At 34.4% G+C, this 23,905-nt stretch overlaps 3 protein-coding genes across 7 annotated transcripts in view; all 3 read right to left on the reverse strand.

Annotated features, from left to right (window-relative positions):
- LOC123551167 (titin homolog) overlaps nt 1-23,905 on the reverse strand; it is a 280,515-nt gene that overhangs the window by 187,339 nt on the left and 69,271 nt on the right. The gene's annotated exons all lie outside the window — the stretch shown is intronic.
- On the reverse strand, nt 2,800-10,981 carry LOC123553245 (E3 ubiquitin-protein ligase MYLIP-A-like). 3 transcript variants are annotated; one of them, XM_053540702.1, is made up of 5 exons: nt 10,787-10,981; nt 9,496-9,671; nt 9,098-9,245; nt 8,568-8,762; nt 2,800-3,186 (listed from the first exon to the last, which is right to left on the reverse strand). In XM_053540702.1, the coding sequence occupies exons 2-5, from the start codon at nt 9,547-9,549 to the stop codon at nt 2,990-2,992; spliced, it is 594 nt and encodes a 197-aa protein (XP_053396677.1). In that variant the 5' UTR covers nt 9,550-9,671; nt 10,787-10,981; the 3' UTR covers nt 2,800-2,989. The 3 variants fall into 3 exon arrangements, with proteins under 3 accessions (XP_053396677.1, XP_045198926.1, XP_045198927.1); XM_045342991.2 differs by lacking the exon at nt 2,800-3,186 and adding an exon at nt 7,649-8,042 and having other exon boundaries at nt 8,613-8,762; nt 10,787-10,978; XM_045342992.2 differs by lacking the exon at nt 2,800-3,186 and adding an exon at nt 7,649-8,042 and having other exon boundaries at nt 10,787-10,977.
- The window catches only part of LOC123553269 (baculoviral IAP repeat-containing protein 2-like), a 45,058-nt gene continuing 42,690 nt past the window's right edge, over nt 21,538-23,905 (reverse strand). Inside the window, exon 5 of the mRNA XM_053540699.1 lies at nt 21,538-23,714. Within this exon, the coding sequence (XP_053396674.1) occupies nt 23,518-23,714 (197 nt within the window). The 3' untranslated portion in view covers nt 21,538-23,517. The remainder of the gene's footprint in view (nt 23,715-23,905) is intronic.

The raw sequence follows: 23,905 nt of genomic DNA on the forward strand, positions 1-23,905 counted from the left end.
TTGCCGTTTCAAAAACATCTGGATTGTGGTTACGGCTACAAAGTTGTTTGTTACTATGATAATAAATATAATAATCAAACTTAAGTTTATTGATACCCTTCTGCAATTGATAAATGTATCAAAGTAGCACTGTAGAAAGGAAGAAATATTTTGTTAGAAAATAATTAACGAACAATTTAAGAAGGATTATGATGAATACAAAACAGAAGTGTAAGTAAGAGATCATGTAATATTAATTACAGTCTAACAAACAAAATCCGTGAATTTTTTCATAATTTAAAAGGTTATGGCAGTTATTCCACTATGCAACAAATAGGAAAATTTGTAAAAAATAATGTAATTCCTTACAATGGAAAAACATATGGCATGTATGTTAAGTGATTTAGTTTTTTGATAATATTCAATTTATGTCACATTTCTTGGATGACTAAATATTCCTGAATTTAAGTACTTTTCCTTGGAATTTAATAGAAATTAATTGACCTTTTATAAATAATAGGTGTTTACCGATATAATTACATGGATTCATTTGAAAAATTAAAAAAAATGTCAATTATCCCTTTAAAAACGAATTTCATTATATGTTAAATTATACCCACATATCTGAACGCTAAAATTTGGAATTAATTCAAAATAAAAACAATTAGAGATTATCATAATTTGTATATAAAAACTGTTGTCTTACTATTAGCAGATGTTTTTCGAAACCTGTGTTTTGAATACATATTCTAATATTTTAAAGGGACACAACTCCAGCATCCTTATGATTACGTTCTTCATACTAGATTACTGTTACTCTAGATATACATTGCATGCCTCTATGATTGAGTATCATTCTATTGTTAAGCTTACTTCAATAAACATGTATTAGTAACACACATGGTGTTCAGCATTTTCTAACAACAAAATGTAACATAAACTTGATCGTTGCCATTACTTTAGTAGCATCAGGTTGGCTTGGGATGCAACGTTAAAAAGAGACTTAATATCTGATACTGGCAAAATGGTTGAGAATAGGAATAAGTTTTTATTGCTAATCTTTTCAATAAAGCACATAATAAATACATGAAAGACTATAATCCTAACTTAGAAGTAAATATATTATGTACCTCGAGGCAAATAGCCTCTATTGATGGACCATGAGTTGACCTTTGCTCTCTGGAAACTGTAATGGGCTACAGAAAAACAATAAAAAATAGATCAAACAAACTTTATCATGTTTATAATGGAATGCAAATTTGAATATTCGTAAACTGATTGAGCAATTGGAACTTACTTATTTGGGGGTTCCATTGGTACTGGGAATGATAAACAAAACAATAAAAACAAGGTATAAACATAAAAGATGAGTTAATAAAAGCGAAACAATAATCACCAAAGCACATGATTTTTAGATACAGAAAATATGTAAATTGTTATTAATAAATGGAACAAAAATTGTTTCAAGTTTTGAAACAGCCAGACATAAAAATGTCCCAAGCAACTTTACAATTACATTCAGTCGTCCTTAGGTTTTCGATAAGAATAAAAATTATATTGTTGGTTTGGATGGTATACATGTAACACTATGACTTACTTTTGGCATAATATTTGTGTGGAATATGGCAATAAAAGAATTCGTTACAATAGTGATAAAGTATGGAAAGGTGATTTTAAACGATTCTTACACAGCTATACAGATATCAATAATTGCATTACGGAAATATTAATAGCCAATGATTATTTTGATTATTGTGATTCGATTATTGCGCCTTGGAATTTGATTAATGCATTTTAAAAATTTTGATAACAGTGCATGTTTTATTTTACAAATTTCAAAATTTAATACTTTGCTTAGTTTTGAGAAACATTTTCACTGTAATCTGATGAATTAATTTGATAATTCACTAGTAGATGGACATTTTGGGAATGTTCTGTTTGCTTTAAGTACTGCAGACCTTACAAGGGCTAATCCATTTACAAGAGGACCAAATAATGATAAGCAACAAACAAAAAGTGGATATTACTTTACAATTATTGATAGAAGTTCACATTCCGGTTGATTTAATAGTTACTTTTGGAGTAAGTTTTAAAGTAAAGAAAAATTGCTAAATGATTATGCCGATCAGATTGCATTAACCAATAATGCAGCTTCAACAATTCATTTAACTTGTTATAAAGCAGAATAAAAGAATGAAAATAGAATAGTTTGTATAATGTGGTAAGTATAAAAAAAAGATAGTGGTTTTGTTGAATTATCAAAGTATTACGTTCAATCAACTAGAACAAATTAATTTATTTATTAAAATGATACGGAAACTCTACTCCTAAAAGTAGAGACGATGAAGCCGGACATAGTATGGGTTTCGCTACTAGAAAGTTGTTAATTCAAGATGTTAATGAGGTAAATGAAAAAAAAACAAAAAACAAATCATTAAATAATTATACCCTGTTTCCAGGGTTTGGAAGTAATATGCTATCCCAAGTCAATTATTATTCAAGTTAATTATGTGTGTATACTTGCGTGCGTGCGTGTTGGTCCTGTACGGGTTTACCGTCTATCATGGCTCTCTTTTTTATTCTTGCATCTTGAATATAAGTAATTGAAGCAACACGTCTGCTATATCTTAACACTATCGTTTCTTTCTGTTGCAAGTCTATTTAGCGACATATGGCTCTGGCCGTATTTTCTGTGTTTTTGGGAAATCTGCTTTTATCTTTTATATTTTTAGTGTTCATACATGTCTGTTATAACTAGGTTCCTTTATGAAAATTTAAATCACATGTAAGATTGGATAACAAAATTCAAACAAGAAAACGTCAGATTATAAATAAATTTTAATATTTTTACTTTATTTTAAGTTTGTTTTTAAGTTTTCCGCATGAAAATAAATTACATTGTATGACTCATGATATATGACTTGCAACAAATTTTAATGATGAGTTACACGATAAAATATCATTTGTTCTATCGTTTTTTCTTTTGTAAAGATGTCCAAGTTTGCGGTTTCTAGGCGGGATACGCCCTTACTGTTTCTTTTATTTCAGCTCCACAGACCGCACACGTGCGTTGTCTTTGTGCACACCCTATACATGATACCATATGTCCACATAGAATAAACACAATGCACGCGTCTTTATCCATACAAATTTTGCAGGCCATTCTGTCTTTCAGATTCCGGTTTTCCGCCAACAGGCGATTTTGCTCTGAAAATAAATTTAACCTCTGGCTATGTGCATGTACACTTCTTTCAGAATTAAAAAGTAAAACTAATAGTCACAAAAAATCGGTGTATGGCTGCTATTCTGTCAAATATTGAAATTTGCTATTCTGTCAATTTTTATTCAAGTTAATTATTACCATAAGGTCACAATAGCCTAAATAGTTTTCCCTATATATTCTATATAAAACTGACCTTTTTCAAAGAGCTACCAAACATAGCTAGACCCATTTCAGAGAACAAATCCTTACCTCATTTTAAAGAGTTATGATAAAACTGATATAAAATGAAGAGAAAAGTAGGGGTCATGTATCTTCTAAGAGAGATTTCTCTGGTCACATTTACTTACTGTAAACTGACATCAAAATCACACTGCTGTGACCTGGAAGTACTACTCATACTAAAATTGAGCTTGACTTCACCAAATACAACCTGCTCTCCCATTTTTCCTACCAAAATGTCAACAATACATCCACGATGAAATTCAAACAGAAACTAGCCTTAATTTAGACCTCTGTTGCCATGCCAAGTGAAAAGTTAGTGTTCAAATACCTGGCAGCCATTACGCGACTAGACCAGATGGCTCCCATGCTGGTTCCTTTAGTTTAGTTAGGCCTATAAGAAAACCTGTTTTTTCTGTAATATTCTCGATTTCATTTGTATAGTACCAGTAACACATCTGCATGAAAACTACCAAGTTTCATCTTTCCAGGTTTTATGGCATTTTCAGTAATGCGGGTCCCTGCGCCAATTTTCCTTCAAAACTGATGTCGCGGCTTAATTCTTAACCAGTTCTTCTAGCCAGAGCCGGTTTTTGCCCTATTTCATACATTTTTACCATAATTTGCAAGCAAATTACACACTTACACTTTGAAATATACCAAATGTCCCCTCTGAAAGGTATAGATGGGCAAAATTTAGAGTGTAAATGTTCATTTAAAAAAAAAAATACACCAACACTGAAAATGTGATTTTTGGGGTTTTTATCAATTTTTGCATCAAAATTTCAATGAAATGCTCATTTTTACCAAAATCTGACCAAAACTAGTTCATTTATATCAATATCTGGACAAATCTCAATTTTTGCCCACATTTTCTTATAGGTCACAATAGCCTAAATAGTTTTCCCTATATATTCTATATAAAACTGACCCTTTTCAAAGAGCTACCAAACATAGCTAGACCCATTTCAGAGAACAAATCCTTACTTTATTTTTAAGAGTTATGATAACACTGATATAAAATGAAGAGAAAAGTAGGGGTCATGTATCTTCTAAGAGAGATTTCTCTGGTCACATTTACTTACTGTAAACTGACATCGAAATCACACTGCTATTACCTGGAAGTACTACTCATTCTAAAATTGAGCTTGACTTCACCAAATACAACCTGCTCTCCCATTTTTCCTACCAAAATGTCAACAATACATCCACAATGAAATTCAAACAGAAACTAGCCTTAATTTAGACCTCTGTTGCCATGCCAAGTGAAAAGTTAGTGTTCAAATACCTGGCAGCCATTACGCGACTAGACCAGATGGCTCCCATGCTTGTTCCTTTAGTTTAGTAAGCCCATAATCAAAATGACAAAAATACTGGAAGTCTTCTAAATGTAGGAAACTTTATAAGCTTATTTTAGGTTTTTGGTTTGTTCCTTTTAATTTAAGTGTATTACATTATCAGTTTAACTAAATGATTCACCGGTAGCGAATATTCGTATTTGTGCAATTGTTATGTACGAAGAAATAGTTCAATTAAATACTATCGGATACGAATTAGTAATTGTTTAAATAAAAATATAATGTATATGACTGATATTGGATATAAAGTAAATTTAACTGATAGACAAACGAAACAATTAGCAAAAGCTTATGATCATAAAATACCACATACTTTTATATCAAAATATGGAAAATTGCTTAGTAACTTTCCTACACTTTCAACAAAAACACAGATTAATAAAATTGAAAAATATATATAAAATTAAAAAAGACGGAATTATAAATTAAAATATCAAAAAAAAAAACAAAAAAACAACACACAAATAGAAGTCAGTGTTACAGCAAATGATGTTTGAGCGCCCTTGCTGGTTTGTTATGTAAAACAGTCTTGCCAGTTACTACAAATTTAAAGTTGATCCGAAAATATTGGTTCCATTGGGTGTTGATGCATTATGTGGTTTAACAAACACTGGGGTTAGAAATCTGTTAGGACACGGACTTGTACCCACGCCAAATGATAAATGACAACATATAGCACCAAATATATGGTACTTTTATATACCCTTCTCAAATGCGCTCATTTAAATGGACGAACTGGGTACACGCGCGGGTCCGCAAGAAGTGAAATTGACCTTCAAAAGCGATAATGACTCTTGTGATATCACTTTTTTTATATTTATGAAATATAGGCCAGTCAAATGAGTTCATTTGAGAAGAGCATAAAATATAACAATTATAGACCTTTGTTTCGGTCAGTATGTGTTTTAACGGACATGTAAAATCATTTCACTTCTGACTTCTAACTTTTGCACTTCTCACTTCCAGCTTCTTGACTTCCTACTTCTAACTTCCACACTTCTGACTTCTAACTTCCGCACTTCTGACTTCCAAACTTCCTGACTTTCGACTTCTGATTTCAAACTTCCACACTTCTTACTTCCGACTTCTTGACTTCTTACTTCCTTCTTTTATATTCCGCACTTCTGACCTCTAACTTCCGCATTTCTGACTTCAGACTTCCTGACTTCTTACTTCCGACTTCCAACTTCCACACTTCTTACTTCCGACTTCCAAAGAGGGAAAGTTAGAAGTCAGAAGTGCAAATGTTTGAAGTCAGGAAGTTAGAAGTGTGAAAGTTAGAAGTCGGAAGTAAGAAGTTCGGAAGTTGGAAATCAGAAGTCGAAAGTCAGGAAGTTGGAAGTTAGAAGTGCGGAAGTTAGAAGTCAGAAGAGGGAAGTAAGAAGTAGGAAGTAGGAAGACATGAAGTTGGAAGTGAAAAGTGCAAAAGTTAGAATACCATTATCAGGGAATGAAAAAAAATGAATACCGTTATTAAAAGCATTAAGATTCTCGGAAAAACAATCTCACAAATTGGCAATATATGAATGCTCTGCGGGGCCTTTGGGTGCTTTTGACAATGCATTACTGCGATGGTGTAAAACTGCATCGTTGTTTCGAGGCGCAATTATCGTGTAAAGTAAACACTTAGCTACACTATTTTGTTTTTGGATGCAGTAAGTAATTTCAAATTGAAGGAAACTGTACTGCTCTTGAAATTAAATACAATGTATCTGTTTTCAAACATTAAATTTACTTTAAATGCACAAACGGTAATGTAGAATCAAATATGTTAAACTACATGCAATGAGTAACGGAATTAATATCTTTGAAGTTAATGTGTAAATTTATTAATTGCTTTTTCATGTAATAAGACATGACTGAAAATGTATTTGGTTATGAATCATCTAGCAGATCAAATAGTAATAAACGTGAATATGTCTTGCAAAGCGATTTCTGGAAAACTCATACATTCAATCTGGCAATAGAACACACAAACAAGCAATTTGTATCCCTCTGGGGTCTAAATGCGTCCCGCACTTTGCTGATTTATTTCTATATTGTAATGAAAATTAATAATAAAAGAGGGGATGCCCGTTAAATGACTCGTTTGTTTTTCAACAATTTATTCAAAGTCTGAGGATTTCAATCATAGAAATCGGGTTACCGGTGCATGTATAATAAACTGCGGCAAACTTTTACTAAATTTTACTACAGATCGTCCAAACTTTTTAAGAACTATAAGACAAGTATTAAAACTTGCTTTTACATACCCCGTATACTATGGTGATGTAGTTTATAAAATACGGAAAATTTAACATAATGCTTATGATACAATTAAATATTTGTAAAATGTGTAAAATGCTTATACCTAAACTTTATATAATTTGTTGCATTTTATTCAGTCTGGTATTCTGTCACTAATGTAAGAGCCAACCTCTCCTTTTACTATGTGTGAGTACCCACAATATACTGGCTGGAGCTAGCAACGGGTTTTATTGCCACCGGCCGTCCCTGAGCGGTGTCTTTCTGTTTTGGTTTGTCCCAAATATCTGCTTATTTTATGCTGTCTATGCTTGTGTGCATACTTGCGTGCGTGCGTATTGGTCCAGTACGGGTTTACCGTCTAGCATGGCTCTCCTTTTTTCATTCTTGCATCTTGAATATAAGTAATTGAAGCAACCCGTCTGCTATATCTTAACACTATCGTTTCTTTCTGATGCAAGTCTATTTAGCGATATATGGCTTTGGCCGTATTTTCTGTGTTTTTGGGAAATCTGCTTTTATCTTTTATATTTTTAGTGTTCATACATATCTGTTATAACTAGGTTCCTTTATGAAAATTTAAATCACATGTAAGATTGGAATACAAAATTCAAACAAGAAAACGTCAGATTATAAATAAATTTTAATATTTTTACTTTGTTTTAAGTTTGTTTGTAAGTTTTCCGCATGAAAATAAATTACATTGTATGACTCATGATATGTGATTTGCAACAAATTTTAATGATGAGTTACACGATAAAATATCATTTGTTCTATCGTTTTTTCTTTTGTAAAGATGTCCAAGTTTGAGTATTGCGGTTTCTATGCGGGATACGCCCTTACTGTTTCTTTTATTTCAGCTCTACAGACCGCATACGTGCGTTGTCTTTGTGCACACTCTATACATGATACCATATGTCCACATGGAATAAACACAATGCACGCGTCTTTGTCCATACAAATTTTGCAGGCCATTCTGTCTTTCAGATTCCGGTTTTCCGCCAACAGGCGATTTTGCTCTGAAAATAAATTTTACCTCTGGCATGTACACTTCTTTCAGAATTAAAAAGTAAAACTAATAGTCACAAAAAATCGGTGTATGGCTGCTATTCTGTCAAATATTGAAATTTGCTATTCTGTCAAATATTGAAATTTTCATAATTTTAAATTCGAACTATAAAATTCGTTCAAAGCCTAAAATATTATATGAAGACCTAGCCGATAGAATGAACACTTAGAACAATGCTGGTTCTCCCTTTAAACTTTATTTTCAATGTAGAGTACAAAATGGCTTAAAGATGTTTCTGCATGATATTACATTATGTACGTTTTATCTTTCTTATGCAGGAAATATATATCTGTCTTTATATGCAATATGTTCAGTACGCTCAGACATTTACTAAATTCATGTCAAGCACGTGTTTAGAATACTTAGTACATAAAACAAGAATATGATCTAAGAACGGAAGTCGTGTAAAATGCGATAAAAACTAGTATGGTATTATTACAACGCAATTATTAAAATATTAAAAAAAATTGTCTACCGGTATCATGAGTATCAAGATTTTCAGAGTTAAAATCTCTCAAACCAACAAGATGTTGATGCTCTGTGGGCCCATTTGATACTGTTGTATTATAAGTCTGTTGTGATGGTGCAACTGCATGGATGTTTCGAGGCGTGGTTACCATGTTGCTATTAAGAAACTCGTGAATGAAGTGAGCTCTTAGTTCTCCTCTACCTGTGGACAAATAAGCAAATTTAGTAAATGTTTAACTTCTAAAATATTGTCATGTTTTCAAGTGCTAATTAAGATCAAGTCGTTGGGGAAAGTTAATGTATTTGTAACTCTTACTGGTACTTCAGTTTGCCGTGTACATACAAATGCGGATAAATCCGATTAATAATGTGTAGTTTACTTAATTATACTTTTAAGGATATTTCAATATTTTAATAGCTACGTCCGGGCACTTCATATAATTTCCTAACAACAGTCCTTTCACAGTAACAACAGAAGGACAAACAAATTAAGTTTTAGTTGCTGCATACCGTATATAGACGGAGTATGTCACTAACCGTATTTTTCCCTTGCCTTTTGAATAGCCTGTTCAACATCCTCTTGCCTATATTCTTTATCTATTAGAAGCAATGCGGCCTTACAATTTAAATCTTCTATTAGCTGGTCAGGAACAAGATGTTTTTCTGCTAGTCTTCTAGTTAATTCCTTAGAATCAAATGAAACGTAAGTAAAAAAAATAATATATTCATACTGGCTAGAATAAAAGATCTCTTTGTAATTAAGAAGGGTTCAGTGAATGCAATAAAAGTCTGATTTTTTTTTTAATTAGTATCAGAAAATCCAACAGGAACAGGTAAAACCGTATTTTATTTCAGAGCGCAAGAGCAGGAAATATGCTAAAATGTCTCAAATGGTCAGCTACAAGTTAACTTTCTGAAAATGCTATTTCAGTCACCTGTGTATCCATGCCGTTCATGTTTGCTGCTCTGTTTATGAAATCTTCTCCCATACATAGTTTTACATATTCACAATGTGAGAAAACTGTTGCATGCTGTATCCAGGGATCATCACTTCGTTGCCAGTCTTTCACCCCAACACCACAGTAAAAGCACCTAACAGAGTCTTGGTTTCCTAAAACAGAAATAAGAATAGAATAGAACAGAACATATATTGATTAGTCTTAAGAATATAAAAAAGTATCAACATATACGTGAACTATTACATACTGAAGGGTATACGTAATGTATAGATAATTCATATATTTTCATGGAAACCAACACACGTAACAAAATGCACACATAAACAAAACAAAAAGCACAAAAATGCGATAATCTACACGATAATACAGATAAAGATAACTTTTACTGTACATAAGAAATTAATTGACCTATGGACTGCTCTCTTATGTGTCTGTTTCCACGCAAAAAATATGTATGAGATCATTTATAATTCCTTAACACTAAATCAGTCACATATTTATTACACTTTTGCAAACATAATGATAAAATAACAGCAAATGGTGAACTTTCATGAGACATTTTACTTTTAAAAGATGGGAAATAGAAAACACCAGCACGTGCGACGAGTAAATATCTTAAAAACGGTATTTCTAAAACAAGCAACCTTCATTTGCTATTTATCTTAACGAAATATAACCATATAAAATTTAATGCTTTTAATATACGATATTTAAACTAGATATTCAAATTGCATTATATACCTTGAACAGATCTCTAGATTTAATATTTATCAGCTATAAAATTTGTAATTTTTAATTTTTGCTTTATCTTGAAACAAATAATTAGACCTGTTTTCTCCTCCTACAAACGATAAAATCATCGTCTGAAAAGCGATACTGCTTGCAGGACGCTCGTATACTTAAGACAATCTTAACATAACATGAAAACCATCAAACCGAATTAATTTATGTGTCACATTCTTGCATTTGTTGTGTTTAACATTCAAGTTGGTGAAAGGCAATAAATATATAATGTTAATGTGCTTAATCATAAAAATGAAACAATGACAAATACACTGCTGTTATGCAAAACTCGTATAATAAAGTGACAGTAAAAGACAAAATTTGAAACAATAAACATGATGTAAGAACATACATTTATGCATTTTCAAAATCGCGTAAAGATTTATAATGTTATTTAAACGTTGTAAAATGAGTCTGCATAACACTCTTATATTGTTAACATTTATCCGCTTGTAAAATATCACATCAATATTTAAAAATGTACCTGTTGCGTAAAATCACGCCTTCGCCAGGACTTCTATAGCTATCCCATCTCTTGACCACTCTTCGAATGTCACAAGTCTTTCTTTCATCAAAACATAATCAGGATTCTTTGGTCTTTCATTCGTAATTCCAGGATAACGCTCCATATGTTCATTCCAACCGCTCAAATTTGCCCGCCCGATTCAAATTGGGATAGTACAAAATGTAGGCTTATGCTAAAATTAGACCCAATCTATTGCTAAAAATAGAAATGTAGTTGGAAAACCATGATCGAAGTTTTAAAAATAATAGTAACTGCGTTAATACTCGAAATGTAACATCTTTATATTTTACCTATGCTTACTTAAGTCTATACTTTGGGGAATGTGTTTAATTATACTGAATAATTAAATAAAAACAGGACAATTCTGACCCCAAAAAGCGAAGTTTCAAGTGTTTTTATACTGCATTATAAACATCGCATGATTAAAAACTACAATACAATACAAACAAGAGATCACAGAGTGATCTTGGCGCCCACCAATGAGACATTTTTTATTGTCTCAAATTTCAAGACTAGCTCAAGGTCAATCTCAAGGTCAAATTTCATTTCAGTACATATCACTGTGCATGTGGTCCATTTTAAAAGCTGTAGCTTGAGAAATGTGAAAGTAGGTCACAAGATCAATTTCAATGTCAAAGTTCATTTCGGTATACAAAACTATGTATGTGCTATAAAATTTGGAGGCTGCAGCTTGAGAAATGTGAAAGTAGGTACTAGATAAAAATCAATGTCAAATTTCAATTCAGAACACAAAAATATGCATGTGGTCCAAATTTGAAGCCTGTAGCTTGAGAAATGTGAAAGTAGGTCACTAGGTCAATCTCAAGATCAAAGTTCATTTCGGTACACAAAACTATGCATGTGGTCCAAATTTGAAGGCTGTAGATTGAGAAATGTGAAAGTAGGTCACTAGGTCAATGTCAAGGTCAAAGTTTTTTTCGGTACACAAAACTATGCATGTGGTCCAAATTTGAAGGCTGTAGCTTGAGAAATATGCAAGTAGGTCACTAGGTCAATGTCAAGGTCAAAGTTTTTTTCGGTACACAAAACTATGCATGTGGTCCAAATTTGAAGGCTGTAGCTTGAAAAATGTGAAAGTAGGTCACTAGGTCAAAATCAAGGTCAAATTTCATTTCGAAACACAAAACTATGCATGTGGTCCAAATTTGAAGGCTGTAGCTTGAGAAATGTGAAAGTAGGTCACTAGGTCAAAATCAAGGTCAAATTTCATTTCGGAACACAAAACTATGCATGTGGTCCAAATTTGAAGCCTGTACCTACAAAAATGTGAAAGTAGGTCACTAGGTCAACGTCAAGGTCAAAGTTTTTTTCGGTACACAAAACTATGCATGTGGTCCAAATTTGAAGGCTGTAGCTTGAGAAATGTGAAAGTAGGTCACTAGGTCAATGTCAAGGTCAAAGTTTTTTTCGGTACACAAAACTATGCATGTGGTCCAAATTTGAAGGCTGTAGCTTGAGAAATGTTAAAGTAGGTCACTAGGTCAAAATCAAGGTCAAATTTCATTTCGGAACACAAAACTATGCATGTTGTCCAAATTTGAAGCCTGTACCTTCAAAAATGTGAAAGTAGGTCACTAGGTCAATGTCAAGGTCAAAGTTTTTTCCGGTGCACAAAACTATGCATGTGGTCCAAATTTGAAGGCTGTAGCTACAGAAATGTGAAAGTAGGTCACTAGGTCAAGATCAAGGTCAACTCATGTCAATGTTCATCTTGCTACTCAAAACTATACATGTGGTCCAAATTTGAATGCTGTAGGTTATTGACAAGAAGATTTTAAAAGCTTTTCCCTATATAAGTCTATATGAACCATGTGACCCCCGGGGGTGGGGGGCCATATTTGACCCTAGGGGGCTAATTTTAACAAACTTGGTAGAGAACCACGAGATGATGCTACATAACAAATATCAAAGCCCTAGGCTTTGTGGTTTGGACAAGAAGACTTTCAAAGTTTTTCCCTATATAAGTCTATGTAAACCATGTGACCCCCAGGGCGGGGCCATATTTGACCCTAGGGGGATAATTTGAACAACCTTAGTAGAAGACTACTAGATGATGTCACATACAAAATATCAAGGTCCTAGGTCCTGTGGTTTTGGACAAGAGGTTTTTCAGAATTTTTCCCTATATAAGTCTATATAAACCATGTGACCCCAAGGGCGGTGCCATATTTGACCCTAGGGGGATAATTTGAACAATCTTAGTAGAAGACCACTAGATCACTAAGGTGGCAGGGGAGCGGTTTCGTAGTTTGGCCCCTGTCGATTTTCTGTATAAACAGGACAGGGTAGATATAAAGGCATATCTATCTTACTGGTTATTTATCATTATTAATTCTTTAATATATCTGGGGAATGTGAAACGGTAAATGATTCTACATGACGGGTGTTTTAAAATTCCTAGCTCCGTACTTCCGGTTGAGGCTAAAACATAAATATCAGAACAAAAAGTCGGCCAGACGCGCGGCTGTCATCCATCCACTTTTTTTCAAGTGAAAATTAGGGAAATAAAGGGGTGGTTGGGAGACACATTCCACACCACCTGGGTATGCATTTATGTTCGTACTATACATATATGCTACGAAATTGGATTTAAGGACGTATGCTAGAATTTGGTGCGAAAATTTTCCCAATAACAGAATTTCTTCAAACTTTGGATATCGAAGGACAATCATCTAAGAAACAAAAAATGCAATAAAAATCATAGGTCACCGGTATCGAAAGAGAGTTATCTGCCCTTGAAAACGGCATTTCCCCCAAAATGACGTTTTCAAGGGCAGATAACTCTTTTTCGATACCGGTGACCTATGATTTTTATTGCATATTTTTTGTTAGTCCTTCAATATCCAAAGTTTAAAGAAATTCTGTTATTGGGAAAATTTTCGCCCATCTCACATACAGGGAATTCTAGCGTACGCCTTTAAAAATAGAAATGGATGAATGGTTCAAAAGAGGCCCGGTTAGGCTATTTTTGGTCTATAAAATTTGGGTGCTGTGGCCGATTTTCACTACATCTGGCGTGGAAAGCGACAGGTGCATAGGACCGGAGAGGCGTCTTTATGTAGTCTATAATATCTGCAATGGTCCATAGTAGTTTCAAAGAAAAATAAGCAAAAACGAGATTTCTATTGATATTTCAACACTGGTACCCACACGTCAATGTGGAATTCGCAAATTTGCACTCCCCTGCCACCTTAAGGAAAATAGACAACATTACAAACCACTCAAATATTGACTTTTTGCATTTATTGCAACCCATTACGGAATGAACTGCAACATATAGTGGTTTTTATTTATTTCAGAGTACTAAATTCGGCCTGGCGAGTCCCAAAATGGAAGTGGGTGGCTATATAACAGTGAAGCTAAGGACCCCCAGCCAGTAGGATTCGTATCATAAAACGGCCAAAAGAAGAAAAAAGTGCCTAGATAATGACTATTTATGCCATTTTGTTTAAAAGTAGCACATGTGTCTATATCTAGCAATGCCATCAAGCTATATAGTGGCTGGGGTGGCCCCAAAGGATGGATGGGTGGCCTTTAAGGGGTGTCCCGATAGGTTAAATACGGTAATTTGCATTTGTATACCAGAATTATGTTAAAAGTATATCGTTTTAACATTTGAACGGCTTTAAATTGTAAATATCATGTTAAATTAACTCTAAAGGCAGTGAATAGTTTTTCGGGGTTACTTTGATTCAGAATGCAAATTTTGGCTGATTCTTGCGTGAAGGGGTGGGCATTTTGTTGGCTTATTCACCGGCTATCTTGTAAATTACGGCAACTCTTTTTGTTCAGTTGATATCAGCATAAGTGTCTTAGGATTCAGGACAGGTTACATTTTATTTTATTTAAAGATCTACAAAACTTAAGGTGGCAGGGGAGTGGTTTCGTAGTTTGGCCCCTGTCGATTTTCTGTATAAACAGGACAGGGTAGACATAAAGGCATATCTATCTTACTGGTTATTTATCATTATCAATTCTTTAATATATCTGGGGAATGTGAAACGGTTAATGATTCTACATGACGGGTGTTTTAAAATTCCTAGCTCCGTACTTCCGGTTGAGGCTAAAACATAAATATCAGAACAAAAAGTCGGCCAGACGCGCGGCTGTCATCCATCCACTTTTTTTCAAGTGAAAGTTAGGGAAATAAAGTGGCGGTAGGGAGACACATTCCACACCACCTGGGTATGCATCTATGTTCGTACTATACATATATGCTACGAAATTGGATTTAAAAATAGAAATGGATGAATGGCATAGTTCAAAGTGAACCCCGGTTAAGCGTTTTTTGGTCTATAAAATTTGGGTGCTGTGGCTGATTTTCACTACATCTGGCGTGGAAAGCGACAGGTGCATAGGACCGGAGAGGCGTCTTTATGTAGTCTATAGTATCTGCAATAGTCCATAGTAGTTTCAAAGAAAAATTAGCAAAAACGAGATTTCTATGGATATTTCAACACTGGTACCCACACGTCAATGTGGAATTCGCAAATCTGCCCTCCCCTGCCACCTAACAAACTCGCTTGCTCCTGTTCTTATGAATAAATTATGCAAATGAAGCGGCCATATTGGATATCGGTCAAAAACATTAGAACATAATTCAATCAAGCGCCCCGCATGCCAAATCGAAAGTAAAACTACCTTTCAAGTTTTCAGATCGATATCAGGTAACTGTAGTGTCCAAATCTTGACAATTTGGTATAATTTATTTATATAATGATTGATCATCAAAACAGAATTAAAAGTTCGAAATTCTGAGACAAGTATTTTATCTACGCACGTTATAAATCGTAGTTAAGTGCAAGAACGGTATCGGTACAGTCAATGAGTTGTCCAGAAGATGCTTATTTTATATAAGTTAGAAATTTTTTTGAAAATAGAGACAATTTTTTCCAAAATCATCAGTGAATATACTTCACGTTTTGAGTTCATTTGGGTAGTGTCCACCTTACATTTTCAGTGTCTTGGACATCAAAGTCGTTTGTTTACATAACGTCGATCGCTAACCGCTAAAAGCTGCACATATTCAGTGACGTGTTGATACTGTTATATTAAACAGTTTTAGGTATTTGGAACGAAATCCGCCAGGACTAATATTTTCGAACGTTATTTTCTGAAATTAACAATGAAACATGAAACTTCAAGGCGATCTCTGTCCGCAGTATACATATTCAAGAAGAGTTGAGGTAGTTTGATGAAATAAAATTACATTTTCAAAAAACATGCAACAAAAATATTGCCACTACATAAGTTTTACATAACAAAGTTAGTGTTATGTTTTAGTCAAATTTTGAATGCAGCTGTAGTCTGCCTGAGAGGTCAGAGGTGAAGACTGTTTATATTAACACAAGGATGGCTTTGTTCACCGAGCTCCAAAAACTATTTGTCTACACGTATTATTTTCTTGCTTTTTCACACCTTTTAGACATTAATTATGGTTACATTTATACCTTAGAAGGGTGGGGGTAACCAATTCCAGCGGGAAACGACCTTCATCTTTGCAGATGTAAAATTGACACTTTTAACTTCATTATCTCTAATGAACAGACTAAATCAAACGAGACTGCTATTATCATTCTTGGTTGCATTCTTTGCTTCCAAAGGATCTTTTTAAAGATTTTATTAACTATCACAACAGCAATCTTTAAGTGCCGTGTGGCGGCTGTAAAAGTCTCCCCGTACTTGGATTCAGTGTTAGTGTTGTTATATTTTCTTGTCCTTTGGGATCATGAAGTCCATTCAACATATGTGTAATAGAGTTCCGCTTAAGCCGGTGCTAAGGGGCGTGAGAGGTGTTGCACATTTCATTGCCTCTCATGAACAGACTCGATCAAACCGAGTCTGCTATAATAATTATTATTAGTTGCATTCTTTGCTTCCAAAGAATTTTTTACAGATTTTATTAAACCTTGACTTTCTGTATTGATTGCTATTTTAAGCTAAAGCAATAATAGTTGAACAACTGATATGTAGCTATTTACTTCCAGACCTGGTCTTCTGTTTTGAAAAAAAATAGACCTTCACCATTATTTATATAATATTCAGATGAGCTGTATAGGGCCATTATGACTGCCTTGTTTTTTTAGCAGAAAACTATGTCTGAGTCTGAAATTTAATTCTTGTTTGAAGTTCACAATATTTTAAAGCAAACTGTATGAAAACATGGTTGTAATACTCTAATATTATACCAAGACGTTACTTATTTAAGTGTAGTCTATGTATTCAAGACGAATTAATGACCACACGAAATTATTAAATCGAAACGTTGACATTAATGTGTTCAGGGTTGAACACCCGCCAGCAAAACAAAAAACACAAGTCAAGGTTTATTTTGTAGTAATGTTTTATTTAATAAAAATTTTACTGTAAGACCCACACAGTATTGAAGTTACCAACGCTTGCATTTGCTTTCGTACTGAAGCCATGCTATAGGTGAAATTTCTGGAGATTCAAAAATACACCATTCATCATCTAAATTGCACGAACTTGGTCGCAGTGGTTTGGTAGTGTATGTAAAAATATTTTCAGCCGATCCTCCAACAACCATAATGCAGTTATCTGACAAAGCAAAACTTCTATTTTCTGCAGTGCAGTGCCATGTGTCTAACTATGTAGTGTCAATGTTCAAAGATTGCATATCTATAGTATATAACTTCTTACTTGTTAAAGGAGTATCAGTCATCTCATGTTCCTTTTGAGCATACCCTCCAGTGACAATCAGTTTATTATTAAGTGCAACGATGCTGTGGTACGAAATAAATATGTCTACTTGAAGTTTAGCTGTTATCTTGTCTAAACTGTATCTATGTTCAGTCAGGTTATGCATTTTCAGAATGAAAAGTTCATTTACTGGAAGTCTTTCTAATGGTACAGATTCATTCCCTTTGAAAGACAAACCTCCTATTATAATCACACATGTGTGCCTGGCAATGCCACAGAATTCGTGATAGGCTCTCGGTCTTACATCTGGAATACTTTTTATTCTTGTCCATAAATGTGTGAATGAATCAAACTCGTATAAAGAACCATCATTGCAATCTTGAGGAAAGGGACTGACAAGGCCTGTCGTATGTCTGTTGGGTAGTGATACTCCGCCATGCATTACTACTTTATTATCACCCAACTGTGTGACAGTGTGACCGGTTCTGCCAGTCGGTATATCACCCCTCTGGACGTCTTTACTCGGAACACCTCTACCAGCAGGCTGGGAAATGGTGCACTGATACCTGTTTCTGACGAATTCTAATTTGATAAGTTCATTGCTAATGTCAAATTTATCAGTATTAAATCCACCCCATACAAAAACTGTGTGTTGGTCAAACCAAGCGCTCGCAGACTGTAAACTAGGAAACTGTGCCCCTACATTATGTTCTCAAACCTTTGAATGCGGCTGATGTAAGCGTCATCTTCATTATACTTAAATCTTATAGGGAATAAATCATTGCCATACTTCCATTTACTTTCTTGCACTCTACGTGCTCTCCCAAAATACGATAGAGTTGACTCATTATCATTTGAATAAAGTTTTAGACAACAGTCTCCTTCTGCAGGAAAATAATCCGAGTTACTTAAGTCGAGTTCTATACTTTTTCTTGTAGATTCATCCATATTTCAATAAAATCAGAAAAAAGATCATTATATCCCTACGGTGTTATAATGCGGATTGTTAAAAGGACACTTCTGATTAAATTTTGTTAAAGTTAGTAATTAAAAAGTTAGTAATTAAAAATATGACCTTTGACCTTTATTGATAGAAATCCGAAAACAGTAATTTTGCTATACATTCTTTATCACTTACTTGACCCAATTTTCTCATATTGACCCTGGCCCCTCCTGACCCATTAGCTTATGATCCAGGGGTCGTATTGAAATTCTAAAAGTATTTTGTATTCTTCAAAGCCCATGTCGGTATTTTGGCAAAGTTTGAAGTTTCTAGTACCAACGGTATTTTATAAAGAAGTCTGAATGGATGGACAAACATGGAGATCATCACAAGATCCATGCTGCTCTGCTAGAAGAGATGGAAATAATCACACTAATAAATTATTAAACTAAGGTGAATTATTAAAACTACATCTTCATTCTTAATAAAATATACTTCCAAAAGCCTTATAAAATCGTGAAACTGAAAAACCAAGTACATATAAACAGTTACATAATTACGTCCGTAAAGCCAAATAATCTTAAATCTTAACTTGATAACACAGTTAAGCCCGCAGTGCCAACATAGATATTCCAGTAAAACTCGTGTACAGCTACTGCAACATGTACATGTATATGTACAGTGCACATTACACATTCGTTCGATTAACTAGAACAACAACAACAAAAAGGGCGGTACTTGACTGCTGGGCATGCTCATTACGAATGTTTTGTTTACATCCGGTCGTCGCATACGGGAAGAGCACAAAGTTTGTAGATGATGTCACATACAAAATAACAAAGCCCTAGGCCCTGTGGTTTTGGACAAGAGGTTTTTCAAAGTTTTTCCCTATATAAGTCTATATAAACCATGTGGCCCTGGGGCGGGGCCATATTTGACCCCAGGGATATAATTTGAATCATCTTGGTAGAGGACCACTAGATGATGCTTCATACCAAATATCAAAGCCCTAGGCCCTGTGGTTTTGGACAAGAAGATTTTCAAAGTGTTTCCCTATATAAATCTATGTAAATTATAAAAATAAACAAAGGGCCATAACTCACTCAAAAATTGTTGAACCAGACTGATTTTCAGGGGGACAAAACTAGGGTACCTATACACCATTCTGACAAAGTTTGGTCAAAATCCCCCTAGTAGTTTCTGAGGAGATGCGATAACGAGAAATTGTTAACGGACGGACGGAATGACGGACGGACGGACCACGGACGCAGAGTGATTTGAATAGCCCACCATCTGATGATGGTGGGCTAAAAATGCGTCTTAAGATATTGATAATAAACATTTTGAAAATGGCCGCTGCATCAGGCCCGGATTTACAGAGGTTTACAAGAACATCCCTCAAGTAATGTCTGTGGGCCGCCATAATGATATATCTGGAAAAAGCACACTAATTCTGGGTCGTGAATGCATTCCGGCTTGTTATCATATGGGTATATAAATGTACATATAATAAGGGCCATAATTTTAAAACAAAAGCAACCCCTTCGAAATATATGTTGAATTCAAAAGAAACACAAACAATCCTTTACTTTCTTTAGAGTAATATGTTTTGTCTTGTTTTTCGAGCAAATATAAGAAAAGCATTGTAACGGAAAACATTTGTATAACAGACAACTGTATATGTTTGTTGCTGATTTCATCAAACATTCTCTGACATCGGTGAACTCTACATAAACTCCGTAGCTATAATGGTTGTGGTTTTGTTTTTCGAAAACCTCTAAACAGGTGAGATTGTTGCGCACACAAGTGACAAAATCACTGGTAGTCTTGTTTTTTTCCCCTTGCTTAAGATGCATAGTTTTACTTGTAGGATTTCAAAATTCCCCGAACTCCCTCCTAACTGCATCAATGCAACATGCGCAACTGGGTGTCATGCCTCTTAATTCAAACAGATATCTGTTTCTTCGGATATCACTCTCCTATGCTACATATTGTGACATATAGAAAGGTAAAATAAAAACATTCTCACATTTTCAAGAAGAGATGCGTATTTTTCTATCAGCCTTGCACATAAATCACAAACAGTTTTGCTCAATATGTTATTCTAAAATGGTCTAAATAAATTTGTAGGGTTTTGAAATTTGTCGGACCCCTTCCGTGCCTACACCTAATCCTTTTCATCATGTTTCTGGACGCCTGCTGCTGAACAATATTATTCAGATTTAGAAGCTGTAAAATAATGATAATAAAAATTCAGGTTTTCATTTGGTTACAAAGAAACAGTTAGCTGTTTATTTGGCAAATGTACAAGACGAGATAAACACTAAAGGTATACTGAAAACATCGTTGTCAATGCCTGCCATATTAGTGTCATGCGAATAAAAAGTACCTTTGTAAAACATCATGATATGGAGCAGGTATTTAGTGCCGAATTTCATACAAACATAGGTTAAATGTTTGAATCATTCAATAGTTGATATCAAGTCGAAACTAGAGCAGAGAAATCGTAGATGAGTGATACTGCTTTTAGTCTTATTAATATTAAATTACCACCCGCAATGCACCATTTACGAAACAGAACGCGGATAGCATTCCCCCACATACCCTGTTGCTCTCAGCCGGCCTTAGGCTACAACCCCAAACCCCTCAGATACGTCCCTGTTAACTAACGTTAAACCAGCCAATTTTCTTATTAAAACGAGTTCATACATTTAAATAGTTTGTTATTTGTTATGATTTTGTGTCCTGACATCTGTCAAACATGGGGTTAAATGTCGAAATCGCTCGATCAGAACTCAGATTCAAATTTATGGCTATGGAACATTTCTTTCGCTAACATTGTTTAAGTCTATCTTCATGCTATGAATAATTTCAGTTCGATTTATTTTCCTGAAAAAAGAGACCTTTGATCTGTTTTCATCGCACAAACGATATAGTAAACAGACTGAAAATGATACATTCTTTCTACTATTTCCCGAAAAGTCGCAACAATATGGTTTTAATTTTTACCGCACTGGTCAACGAGTTTTTGCGTGTTTTCTCTTCAATATTTCAGATTCTTTTTATTTTGAAATTAAAAAAGATAGAAAATGTTATTTCTTTTATTTGTACGGAGTAAATATACACTAGAAGCAAGGTTTAACTGAAGTTACATATTAAAGTTGGTCGTTAGTCAAATGGAGGTATAAAATCCTTTAAAACGAAATGTTCCTGATAATGCTTACGTGATTTCGTTACGGATCCTGTAGTAATCTCCTGTAAAGGTGGCAGGGGAGTGCAGATTTGCGAATTCCACATTGACGTGTGGGTACCAGTGTTAAAATATACATAGAAATCTCATTTTTGCTTATTTTTCTTTGAAACTACTATTGACCATTGCAGACACTATATACTACATAAAGACGACTCTCCGGTCCTATACACCTGTCGCTTTCCACGCCAGGTGTAGTGAAAATCGGCCAAATCACCCAAATTTTATAGACCAAAAACAGCCTAACCGGACCTCACTTTGAACTCTGCCATTCACCCATTTTATATTTTTAAATCCAATTTCGTAGCATATATGTATAGTACGAACATAGATGCATACCCAGGTGGTGTGGAATGTGTCTGCCAACCACCACTTTATTTCCCTAATTTTCACTTGAAAAAAAAGTGGATGGATGACAGCTGCGCGTCTGGCCGACTTTTTGTTCTGATATTTATGTTTTAGCCTCAACCGGAAGTACGGAGCTAGGAATTTTAAAACACCCGCCATGTAGAATCATTAACCGTTCCTCATTCCCCAGATATATTATAGAATTGATAATGATAAATAACCAGTAAGATAGATATGCCTTTATATCTACCCTGTCCTGTTTATACAGAAAATCGATCGGGGCCAAAACTACGAAACCGCTCCCCTGCCACCTAAAGTTTTAACATGATTACGTACATGTTATCAATGTTTACATGTACTTGCCTAAAATTTATAGTACCAAAGCTATAAACATCAAGATGTTGCACTTCGTAAATATGCAAATACTAAAGCAATCTTGTATTTACAAAATGATAAAAATAGTACGCCCACATTTAGAAAGAAGCATTGTAATGTCACGAATAATAAAACGGGGAGAAAGTGTGTAGACGGCCGGGTAGCCCAGACACCCTGTGACATTTGGCACCCAACATGGGACCGTGACGAAATTACACTGGTTAGTCTCCGACGCCTGTAATTGCTTATATAATATACAGTGCCCGCTGAAATTCGAGGACGAATTCAAAATGGTGGGGAAATATGTCACGGTATAGAACTTGAATATTTAAACGGGGAGAAAATGTGTAGATGGCCGAATAGCTCAGTCAGTAGAGCATCTGAACGATATTCCTAGGCTCCAGGTTCGAGTCCAGGTCTGGCTGCACATTTTCCAAACCCTGTGACAGTCTAATTGTTTGTTTAAAAAAACTAAATACTCTTTTGTGGAATAATATACAACAGTAGGTTTTTTTAACTTTTATAAGAGATGTCTAATCACAGACCCAGTTTGTTTTAATTATTTAGAAAAAAATTAAAAAATGGTAAAACAAACATAAACAGACGTAAAATGAGATGTTCCAGTGTAAAGTGTATGGTTTAAACAATTATATGTACAAGCATTTTTGTATTTACCTTGTCGTGCATATAGTTATCATTGTGTATGTTAGAAAAAGATCTATTTTATTAACACTGTCTTGTTAGAGGATTAAGAATGAGTTCTGGTGCACATAAATAATCACACAAAATTCATTAGTAGATCTTTTGCCACTGAACATTCCAAGGCAGTCGCAACTGTGTTCTTGTCTGAATGAGCATGTTGCCTGCGTGCGTGCGTTTGCGTGTGTGTGTGTTACATTGACCATGCATTTTAGTGTATATTGTGGTAATATGTGAACACAGCAGCAAGGTTTTGATTTCACCGTGCTCCGTTCGTGGATTGTCCTACTGAGTCATTGTCTTTATTATTTTTGTTTTTGGTATTTGTAGTGAAATGTCATAATTTCTTTTTTTATTTATCAACATTTACCCAAGCTTTAATATCTTTGGGTTTCAGGCGGGATATGCCCGTATTGTGTCTTTTATATCAGCCCTGCAGACTGCGCACTTGTTTTGTCTACCAGCACATTGCCTGCATGATACCATGTGCCCACACGGAATAAATACAATACATGCATCATTGACCAGGCATATTTTGCAGGTCATCCTGTGTTTCAAAGCACGGTTCTCTTTCAACAAACGGTCTTGTTCTGAAAAATGAATATACATTTTGATTACATTTGTGTATGACTACCTCTTTAGAAGCACGTTCACGGAATTTGTGCGTTCTTAGTATCTATAAAGTGAAATTTATTAATGGATTCAATTTCAAAATTATTATGTCTGTAACATTTCTATTACTAAAAAAGAAACTGGTCTTCTGTGTTGGTTGCTCTGGGTT

The sequence above is a fragment of the Mercenaria mercenaria genome, chromosome 4 (assembly GCF_021730395.1).
Source record: "Mercenaria mercenaria strain notata chromosome 4, MADL_Memer_1, whole genome shotgun sequence".
In the NCBI taxonomy this organism is placed as follows: Eukaryota; Metazoa; Mollusca; class Bivalvia; order Venerida; family Veneridae; genus Mercenaria; species Mercenaria mercenaria.